General features: G+C 53.9%; 1 protein-coding gene across 1 annotated transcript in view; it reads left to right on the top strand.

Annotated features, from left to right (window-relative positions):
- Nucleotides 1–2,052: 2,052 nt before the first annotated feature.
- LOC104463471 (protein unc-45 homolog B-like) overlaps nucleotides 2,053–10,944 on the top strand; it is an 11,271-nt gene continuing 2,379 nt past the window's right edge. The window contains 16 exon segments of the mRNA XM_010075833.1: nucleotides 2,053–2,214; nucleotides 2,978–3,014; nucleotides 3,341–3,516; nucleotides 4,034–4,123; nucleotides 4,241–4,408; nucleotides 5,537–5,705; nucleotides 6,109–6,279; nucleotides 7,099–7,270; nucleotides 7,542–7,842; nucleotides 8,243–8,337; nucleotides 8,804–8,945; nucleotides 9,392–9,532; nucleotides 9,727–9,854; nucleotides 10,271–10,337; nucleotides 10,710–10,823; nucleotides 10,911–10,943. Coding sequence (XP_010074135.1) covers nucleotides 2,053–2,214; nucleotides 2,978–3,014; nucleotides 3,341–3,516; nucleotides 4,034–4,123; nucleotides 4,241–4,408; nucleotides 5,537–5,705; nucleotides 6,109–6,279; nucleotides 7,099–7,270; nucleotides 7,542–7,842; nucleotides 8,243–8,337; nucleotides 8,804–8,945; nucleotides 9,392–9,532; nucleotides 9,727–9,854; nucleotides 10,271–10,337; nucleotides 10,710–10,823; nucleotides 10,911–10,943 — 2,166 coding nt within the window.

Below are 10,944 nucleotides of genomic sequence, written 5' to 3' on the forward strand. Positions count from 1 at the left end.
CAGGATTTTTTCTGGGTTTTTTTTTATGGGTTTTCGGGTTTTGTTAATTTTTTTTTTTTTTTTTTTTGCTTTCTCATCTGTTAGGCCTGAAGAGGGCCCCCTGCGCTTGCTGCTGAGCCTGCCTGCCCTGTATGCCCACCCAGGGAATATCCCAGAGCATTCCCACATCTGCTCCAGCTGCAGAAGGCAGAGGGATGAGGTGACTCCCAGGATGACATCCTTGTCCTGGGCGGCTGCTCTCCCTCCTGCCAGTGCAGTGAAACCGCTGGTACCCCGTCCCAGAAACACAGACCGAGGAGCTGGGGTCACTCTGAGCTCTGCCTTGGATGTGGCAGCATCAGACACAACTTGGTTGTAACTCAGTTTATTTGACATACCTGCAGTGCTGCTGCCTGTGCAAACGCAGCCTCTACTCCGGATATCCTGAGAAAGGCTGTGCTGTGCACACCGTGAGTACTGAAACCAAGCACAATGACCCTGCCCCATACCTGAAGCAACGTGGGAAGGGGTTTCTGGTGTCCATGTGAGCCCTAAAAAAGCCATGGTACCGAGTCTGTCTAAGTCAGAGATGCCTCTTGCACCCTCCATGGATGTGCTCCTTGGGCTCCCTCCAGGCAGCTGCCGGTGTGCTGCCTCAGCTCCGCGGGTGATGTGCTGCGAAGGGATCCCCACACCGCTTTGTGATCACCTCCTGCCTGGATACCAGGGACTGGGCAGTGCTGGCGGTGAATAAAACAGGAGACCTGAGCAGGGCAGTCCTGTGCGCGTTCTTGCTGGGTAAGATCCCCAAGCCCCATGCAGATCACTGGTGTTGAAGAGAACTGACTTTTTTTTCCCCATCGGAGCTTCGGTGTGGGAGTGCACTGTCTGCCAGAGCTCAGTTCTGCAGCATAACCCTGATCAGAGCAACTGAGCTGATACCGGTCGGCCTGTGCTCCCCTCGGTCATTTCCCCACCCCCCTGTCCGTTCCCCCATTGGTTTTTAGCTGGGACGCTCGTAGGTACACCAGGGAAAGCCAGGCCTGCGTTTTGGGGGAGATAAGTGGCAAAGCAGAATTCCTGATTGACTGTGACCCCGGGGAAAGGGGGGAGGTTTGAAAGGCTCAGCTCCTTTCGAGCTCAGTGCTGCTCTGTCCACGGGTGTCACGCGATCTGAGACCTGAGACACTCATCACAGCAGTGGGCCAGTATGTTCAAGTACAGCTACTGGTGTTAGTCTGTCCTGCTGGGCTGCCAGATGGGGAGAGGTGGCAACCCTGAACACGGGTGGTCTTTCCAGTGGGGTGGGCTCCCAAAGGCTGTGCGAGGAGGAGGCAGCGCTGGGTACAAGTCACCTTAGGGTGTTCTGGAAGGTGCTGGGCGCTGCCGCAGCTGCTGGCACGGGGCCGCTCGTCCCCGAGGCTCAGCTGTCTCATGCTCCCTAAATAGAAAGGGACAAGGGTCTGAGCACTGCGGTGGGGGTCAGCCCGCCCAGTCGGGGGCTTTTTTGGCGTGAAGCCCCTCTGTTCCTGCTCCCCACAGCCCATGCAGCAGGTGGAGGGGAGCTGGGATGTGTCCTGGGGCTGGGAGGGGGTCCCCTCGCTGCAGGTGCCCCCCGGCGCTGGGCTGGCTGCGGGGGCCCTGGCTGTCCCCAGACACTATATAGTGGGGGGGACAGGCTGTGGTGACAGGTGACACTGACAGACAGCAGGAGCTGCCAGCTCCTGCCCAAACTTGGAGCGGGAGGCGAGCGCTTTCCAGAGCCGCACAGACCCTCCGTGGTGCTGGGTGAACTTTAATTCTTCTTTTTTGTTCTTTTTCTCCCTTTTATTAACTGACTTCTAAGGATCTACAGCTGTGGGAAAAGCTGCTGAGAAGCCCCAGCCTTGAGGAGCAGTTTAGATCTTCATTTTCCAAACTCTCCAGCCTGGTAAGCTGCTCTTATTAACGTGTGTGTTAATTACATGTTGGTCTCGTGGTGCCACTCAGCTTGGAGGAGTAGGCAGGTGACCCTGGGGACACAGGCTGCTGGAAATGGGACACAAACGGATGCTTTTCCTTAAAGCTCTCCAGATGGAGGATCCCATCCAGCTGAAAGAGGAGGGCAATAAATATTTTCAGGCCCATGACTACGAGAAAGCCGTTCAAAGCTACACTCAAGCCATGAAGCTGAACAAGGACAAGGCGCTGCAGGCGGTGCTGTACCGGAACAGGGCGGCGTGTTTCCTCAAAAAGGTGAGAAAAGCCCCTGGCTCGCCAGGGCAGGGCTCAAGGGGGTAAGAGCAGGGAGGCAGCCAAGCTGTGGGCTGTGGTTTGTCCGTTTGTTGAGTAGGGTGTTTGCAAACTGGTCTGAAATGGTTTGTCCTGGAGCTGTAAAGCTGCCTCCCTGCTTCCATGCTGATGGGGCTGAGCACGCCGGTTCGGCTGGGAGATGGTCCCGTTTAATCAATTTGAAGGAAAAGCTTTCGGCAGACAGCCTGCCCCATGCTTACGGGACTGCAAGCCCTGGGGTGGGGTGCAGAGGAAATGCTCTTGCTGTTTGTCCCAGCACGAGAGAAGCAGATGTAGATATTTAGCAAAACAACAAGTTATTAGTATCTGTGCCAAAATTGTCTCAGCTCCCTGCAGCCAGCTCGTAGCGACCTGCTGTGGGATTTTAGCAGATTGCTTGCATGTTCCTGAGTTTTTCTCTAATCCAGAAGCGACACCAGCCCAGAAGGAGCTGCAGGTGGGCTGTCGTAGTCTCCCCTCTCCCATCACTGCCCACGGTCTGCGGCTCCATCACCAGCATCTGTTGTCTCACCTGCATCGCAGACCTTTTCCTCTCTCCCCCTGCTGTCAGGGATGAACAGGTCTCCAAGCTCCCATCCTTCCTGCTGGTTTCACTGGGGTGTCCCATTACTAAGTGGGAACAGGGAGGTCACAGTGTGCATCAGCACTGGGGACGTGCCCTGCTGTCCCACCGCTAACGAACCCCTCCTCCCTTCTGGTTTAACAGGAGGAATACGCCAAGGCAGCCTCGGATGCGTCGAGAGGTAAGGAGGGGGAGCAGGGTGAGCCGTGCTGCGGGGCGTGCTTGCTCCAGCCTGCTCTCACACTGCTTTTGGGGCACGGTGCTCTTGTCCCTTGATGTCCACTAACACCTGAGTGCTGAGGCCACCAGGGAATTAATAGAGGAGGTTCAAGAGAGGATGCCCCGATTGGGTGTGTTGGTGCAATTGGTGCTGATCGGGTACCAGCACACTCGTGATGTTGGGAACAACTGTGGCTCAGTAAATAGTCAGTGTAAAGCAAATCACAGCTTACACAGAGGATGTCCAAGGAACAGCCCCTGATGCCTGCTTTCGGATCACTTTCCCAGCTATTGACATCAACGCGGCTGATATCAAAGCCTTGTACCGGCGCAGCCAAGCTCTGGAGAGACTGGGGAAACTGGACCAAGCATTCAAAGATGCCCAGAAATGTGCCACCATCGAACCCCGCAACAAAAACTTCCAGGAGGCCCTGCGGCGGCTGGGGGCCAACATCCAGGAGAAGGTAGATGCTGGGGGAGCAGTCCCAGGTTCCCAGAGCTGGTGTGGGGGTCCTGGCTCTGGGTTACGCTGGTGGGTTGCTGGTGGGGTGGTCGAGGGACTCCATTAACTGGAGGTTCATAGTTGATGCACGTAAATCTGAGGATCAGAGCAAAGGGTTAAATCAAGGAGTGTGGCAGCTGGCTCCCGAGGCTGGTCTGGTCCGGAGTGCCTTGGTAGGGTCCTGGCAGGGAGCTGGACCAGCTCTGGGCTGTCTGGCACCACACCGACTTAGTTACCATTACAGGGGTGCTGTGAAGACATCCCTGCGTCACTAGGCACTGGGAGGTCTCAGCAATGATGGTTTAGGGCTGGCTCACGAGCCCGAGATGTGTAATCGATGCTGATCGCAGAGAAGCGATGCCTATGTTGTTACTGAGCTCAAATTGCCTGTGGCCTGGGGGTCTGTCCTTGAAGTGATAAAGGAAAATTGCTCCTTGATTCTCTGCCTCTCATGCTCCGCGCACGCTCTGTTGGCACAGCTGCGCATCCAGTTCTCCACAGACTCGCGGGTGCAGAAGATGTTTGAGATCCTGCTGGATGAGAACAGTGAGAAAGAAAAGCGAGAAAAGGTGAGAACTGTCCTGGACGTGTCACGGCATCCATCCGGAGACAGACACCCCGGGGTGCTCCAGGGGCTGCTGGCGGAGCTGTGCCGCTCACCCCCCGTTCTTCTCTCTCCCACCGAGGCTGCCAACAACCTCATAGTCCTGGGGAGGGAAGAAGCAGGTGCCGAGAGGATTTTCCAGAACAACGGGGTCAGCTTGCTGCTGCAGCTGATAGAAACCAAAAATGCGGAGCTGATCCTGGCAGCCGTGAGGACGCTGTCGGGCATGTGCACGGGACATAAGGCTCGGGTAAGGGACGGGGCGCTGGGGACCTTCGGTGCTATTGCCTTGAACCTGGGGGAGTGGGAAATGGCAATGGTTCATGATGGTTGTGAGCAGTGGGGAAAAAATTAAATCCTACAAATAAAATCTTAAATTCTAGGGGGAAAAAAAAACCAAAACAGATAAGCAAGTGGGGTTAGCACGGACTATTGGAAATGCTCCTGATCTCTGGGGCCAAAGCTGTACATGCTCCTTCGTGTGTGCTGGGGAAGTAAAACTTAACGATGCGTTGTTACCACCTAAGTTGTAGTGAGCGTGGCTGGGTCAAATCCACCCTCATAGGTCTCAGAAAAGCACCAAATAACTAACTTTAGGAAAGTTTTATCCAAGGCTCAGACAAAGGAAAGCCAGGAGGATCTCCAAGAAAGGGAGGGTTCCTGGGAAGGGTCCCAAGGCAAGCCCAGGGGTCTTTGAGGCAGTAGGATCTTACTCTACACCAAGAGAGTTGTTCTGTGGTGTAACAGCTCATCAGAAGCCCTGTCTGTGTTACACGGTTGGAAGCAGAAGATGGAGGTTTGCAGAATGAATATGGACATCAGTGTAAACAGCACAAAGGAGTGGGGGGAACTGACACAACACAAATAAAATCCACTGGAGAAAAATCCAGCGCAGTGGAGACCTGTTTGGTTTGGTTTTTGGTTTTTTTTTTTTTTTTCTGAAGCATCAACTGTTGTCGAATGCAAGAAGTCTGTTCGCTGAAGCCTGCTGGGTCAGCGTGTTCCCAGACATGCCTCCCCTGAATGCCACATGTGCCACCACACAGGGGACAGGCTGCGGGAGGACACTGGGTTTGCTGAAGCCAGGACGGGGGTTGTGCACTGACCAGGCTCTTTGACAGCCTCTTCCCAACCCAGCCGCGCTCATCCCGACATCCTCGTTGGAAATAGCCTGCTGCATCGCTGGCAGCTCCAGATTTTAGGAGATAGCTTATTGTAAATGAAAATAAGAATGTAAAGTGACTCTGCCTTGTACTAGTGCAGGATTCACCCAGGAGAATACTTCCTTCGTACAGGCTGAGGCTGACCTTCCTAGATCATGCGGGAAGGAAAGGCTCGTGCCCTTTGACAGCTGCCCTGTTCTCTCCCTTCTGCGCAGGCCACCGCCATCCTCCACTACCTGGGCATCGACAGCATCTGCATGTGGATGGCAGTAGACAACGAAGAAATCTCCCTCGCTGTCTGCAACCTCCTGCAGACCATCATCGACTGCTTGCTGGGCCAGGGGAAGGAGGAGCAGCACGGGAAGGAGGAGGCTGTCGTGCTCGGTAATGCTGCTTGGTCCCTCGGTCTTGCTGGAGGAGGTGTGGGGTGGGCAGAAGGGGGCTCTGCTCCTGGGGTCACAGAGTCACAGGATGGGTTGGGCTGGAAGGGATGTTAAAGCCCACCCAGTGCCACCCCCTGCCATGGGCAGGGACACCTCCCACCAGCCCAGGTTGCCCAAAGCCTCATCCAGCCTGGCCTTGAACCCCTCCAGGGATGTCCCCCTTGTTCCCGGTTCTTTGGTGAAGCTGTCCAGGATCACAACTTGCACACAGCTCGTATCCTCGTGGTGGTAACTCACGTACCTATATTCCAGCCACACAAGGGCTTTGGATGGTTTTCACTGAGCTCACCTGCTTTTGAAGGGAATTTCTTGTAACTGGCTGCTCCTGCCTTGCTTCTGTGTAGATACTAAAAAAGATTTGAGGATGATCACCATGCGTCTGCTGGATATGCTGGTCAGTAAGAAAGTATCTGGGCAGGGGCGAGACCGAGCTCTCAACCTCCTCAACAAGAATATACCGAGGAAGGACCTGAAAGACCTTGACAACAGCAGGACCATCTTCGTCATCGACAACGGTGAGTCCTTCCCCTCCGTCCCTGTGCTGGTCTGGGAGCTGTCAGCTGGGATTCTTGCCTGAGTACCGGTGGAACTGATCCTCTCTATCAAATCAATCCTCTCAGGGGTTTTTGGGGGGGATGCAATCCTGGAGCAAAGTTAGACTTATTATCAGGAAACAGTTTGAAGATTAAGAGGAAGAAAAAAAACTCTGAGAACAAGAATTTTTTGGTTTCTAAAGGACTGATGACTTCTCTGCTTGGTTTATTCGATGTATTTGCGAATGTTAGAAGGATTTGGCTTGGATCAGTTGTTTAGCTTAGGCTGAGATGAGCATCTGCTGGGCTTGCTGGATCCTTAAACTGGTCATTTCTGAAACTGGAAGGGGGTGAGGCATTTGTGTCGGGTCTTTTTACACTAATTCCGATGCACGTGTGTGTTACCTTTTCGGTGGAAGTTATTCAATAACGCTTTCGCAAAAGGGGGGTTAAGACATCTAGGGTCACTTGGAAGTCGCTGACTTCCTCAGTCAAAGTCTCCAGCCTTGGAGGTCAGAAGGTTTAATGCTTCCTGACAAAAATAACTGATCCAGCCAGGGACCAAGTTTTGCTTATCTCAGTCTCAGAGCTGGATAAAAGCCTGATGCTGCAAGCCCGTAACCTCACCAGCAGAAGCTCCTCCCCAGTAAATATCTGAGTGCCTTCTTTAAGGCTTATGTGATTAGGCTGCTAAACTAATTGAAAACCGTCCAAGCTGGCTATTTCATTGCAAGAAATAGCATCTTGAGTTTTGTACGAACCTTCTCCCCTCTAACAGCCGGGTCACTCCATTGTTTCCAGGCTTAAAAAAGATCCTGAAAGTGGTGGGCCAGATTCCCGAGATGCCTGACTGCTTGCCGCTGACAGAGAACACCCAGCTGACTGCCTCCGTCCTCCTAAATAAACTCTACGATGACCTGCGCTGCGACCCGGAGCGGGACAACTACCGGGTGATCTGCGAGGAGTACATCAAGTGAGTGGGGGTGGCTCGTGGGGGCTCAGGAATGAGATGAGGCACTTGCCTTCCATGTAGGTGCCATGTTGAGGCTCTGGGAGAGAATGATTTGCTGGATCCTTCAGCTGGGATCCTCCCGTTGTGCTCCTGCCTTGGTGTGAATCTGGGGTCAGCTTTTTCGATGGATTTCGGCAGCAGAGCTCAGCTCCTGGGCTGAGGGAGGACATTCCCTGCCCAAGGGCATGAGAACTGTAAGCAACTATGTGCTGACTCCCTCTATCCCATGCAGGAGCAAAATCGACCCCCAGGACATGGATAAGACACTGCATGCCATCCAGATGGTGTCTGGAGTTCTGCAAGGGCCCTTTGACTTGGGCAACAAGCTGCTTGGCATGAAGGGAGTCATGGAGATGATGGTTGCCCTGTGTGGATCCGAGAGGGAGATTGACCAGCTGGTGGCCGTGGAAGCCCTCATCCATGCCTCCACCAAGCTGAGCCGGGCCACCTTCATCATCTCCAATGGGGTGACGCTCCTGAAGGAGATCTACAAGAAGACCAAGAATGAAAAGATCAAAATCCGAGCCCTGGTGGTAAGGATGGCAGCTCCTGCCTCTGCTGCCTGCCACTCACCAGCTTAACCCTGGACTTTAGAGAGGGGGGAGGTCCTGGGAACCTGGTGGGTTCACTCACGTCAGCTGGGGAATGTTTACGGAGCTTCCCCTGCGAGGGGGAGATGGCACCCAGGAGAGCACATGGGTCATTGGTAACTGCGAAGGCAAAACTGATTAATCACCCATTAAAGACATGCAATAAGAGCACAGAACGTCACTTTGCTGTGCTACAAGCTAGACCATCTACTGGGTAGGAGGATGCTGCTGCTCTGTTAGACCTGACTTCAAACTTTAGGTATGGGATCAGGCTGACTTGGGGCAGCAACACTAGAGGATTAATGACACTTTCTCACCGGTGTATCCTCTTCATCCTCCTCAGGGTCTCTGCAAGCTGGGCTCAGCAGGAGGAACAGATTATGCACTGCGGCAGTTTGCAGAGGGGTCCACTGAGAAGTTAGCCAAGCAGTGCCGAAAGTGAGTGATGTTACTGTTTCTTCTGTTGCTCCATACTTTGCAAAATACAATGTGCTCCTTTCCCCAGAGATCCTGCCCACACGTTGCCTTCATTTACTTTGCTGCCTGGCAGCTGACAATGCCCACAGAGCCCTTGCACTGGGACCTGGAGCTCTGCTGGGCTTCAAGCAACCGTCTGTCCCTCCTGCCTCGATATCCAGAGGAGCCTTCCCTGTCCCTCACTTCCCATGGGAGACACCAGACATGGTGCCTGAGAGGCTCTCCTGGTCCGTCTTTCCCTTAAGCTGGGCCATGGCAGGAAGGTCATGTCTCAAGGGAAGCACCCCCAGTCTTTAGGAGCTGCAGCAAAACCTGAGAACGTGGTCGGACCTGAAAATGTCTCAACATCTGTTTTTCCCCCTTCTTCTCCCAGAGAAATGAGTTCTGGCTCCTGAGATAGAAGTGTGGATGGTTTTCTCTCTTCCAGGTGGTTGTGCAACACAAGCATCGACGCCCGGACCAGGAAGTGGGCTGTGGAAGGGCTGGCGTATCTAACCCTCGATGCAGATGTCAAAGATGACTTTGTTGAAGATGAGCCAGCCCTGCAAGCTATGTTTGAATTAGCCAAGGTCTGTCTCCTTACCTTGTTCCCTCGTTCCTCTGGTAGCATCGAGTTCTCTCAGCTCCTCAGCCCAACACCGTCCCCCCAGGCAGGAGAAGCTGTGACCCCAACCCCTCGGCTCAGGTTTAGCAAAATGTTAGTTCTGCCTGTGCCACCGAGACACCTCAGGGTGGTTGTCATCCTTCTCTTCTCCCAAGGCTGAGGAAGGTTGCTCTTACCTTTATGGTCAGCAACTGCATGAAAACCAAAGGCATCAAGGTGTTGACAGCATCTGATGATGTCAAACAGCCTGTTTGACCATAAAAACTTTAGTTTTTCCCTGTGCTGGGCTATAAATCTGGGGACAAGCCTGAGAACACTTTAGCTAGGGCAAACCACCGTGATGGCAGTCCTGAGGGACCTGTTTCCTTGCCGTGTCCTCGCCATCACCCAAGCTTTTGTTTTTCTGTGCAGGCAAGCGACAAGACCATCTTGTATTCTGTGGCGTCTGCGCTGGTGAACTGTACCAACAGCTACGACACCAAGGAGCTGGTCCCAGAGCTGGTGCAACTGGCAAAATTCTCCAAGCAGCACGTGCCTGAGGAGCATCCGAAGGTAGGCTGTCTACAGCTGGGGAGCTGGGAGGAGATGGTTGGATCTGAAGACTTTCTTTGGTGTATCCATTGTCACAGACTGCGGGTCTCCTGTCTCTGGGGTGGAATTTGCTTAGCTGTCCAACCAGGCTTGGCTGGAGTCAGCAGGATGGCAGCTGCCAAGGGGCTAATCCCTGTCCCATGTCCCCCCCCCAGGACAAGAAGGATTTTGTGGTGAAGCGGGTGAAGCGGGTGCTGAAAGCCGGCGTCGTCTCTGCCTTGGCCTGCATGGTGAAAGCGGACAGTGCCATCCTGACGGACCAGAGCAAGGAGCTCATCGCCAGGTGGTGGGAGCCGGAAGCGCTGGCCAGCCCCCGTGCCACTGCGATGGGTGCCTGGGCTGGCCCCCGGCTCTGCGGGGTGCTGCATTCGGCATACCGGGGAGGGATACAGGGGAGGTGGAGAAAAGATTTTAAACTGGTTTTTCTTAAGTGATGTCATAAAAATCCACGTTCTGACCTCCAACCTGGCTTACAGGCTGTCTTGCTAGGATGCATTTTGAACTTCTGGTCCTCTGTACTGGTTTTGGCTGGAACAGAGTTCATCAGACAGGCCTGGAGACTTTTTATTGTGCCCCTTGCCGTGGACACTGGGTTGAGCATCTGGCATTCCCCTGGTGCATCTGGCACCCCTCCCTTGATGCACGTGGGTTCTTGCCCTCCCGCGTGGCTGTCTCACTGAGGGATGCTGTGCTCCGCAGGGTGTTTCTTGCCTTGTGTGAAGACCCCAAGGACCGCGGCACCGTCGTCGCTCAAGGCGGTGGAAAGGTGATGACTTCTCTTTGCAGCCCGACCTGCCGCGCAGTTCATGTCTGTTCAGAGCCCCCAACGGCTCTGCAGGGTGGGAAGGTGACGGAAGAGCCTGAGCTGTCGTGGTAGCCCCTGGGGCCCAGACTGATGCTCCAGTCCTGTCCCTGCAAGCCTCCAAAGCAGCAATCTTCTGGAAACAACTGGGTGTGAGCTGCAAGCTCTGGGCTGGTGCCTGTTTGAGAACAAAAGCAAGAGATCACCAGGGGCTGCTGTCCAGACCCATTTCTCCAACAGATACATCTTTAGGACATTTTTAACTTATTTTAGTCTATTTAAGCCATCCTTTGAATCTTGTTAAGAGGAATTGAATGCTCTCTTGTGTGTCACCAGGCCCTGATACCTCTGGCTGTGGAAGGCACGGATGTTGGCAAGATAAAGGCTTCCCACGCTCTGGCAAAAATTGCTGCTGTCTCCAATCCAGACATGGCATTCCCAGGGGAGAGGGTAAGCTTAAAAAAAAATAAATTCCTTTAGCAAGTGAAAATTGCCAAGCTCTGAGAGCTGGAAAAGCAGTGACATCCCTTCTCCTAGGTGTACGAGGTGGTGAGGCCCCTCGTCAGCCTGC

Source organism: Pterocles gutturalis, unplaced genomic scaffold, assembly GCF_000699245.1.
Source record: "Pterocles gutturalis isolate BGI_N339 unplaced genomic scaffold, ASM69924v1 scaffold40516, whole genome shotgun sequence".
In the NCBI taxonomy this organism is placed as follows: domain Eukaryota; kingdom Metazoa; phylum Chordata; class Aves; order Pterocliformes; family Pteroclidae; genus Pterocles; species Pterocles gutturalis.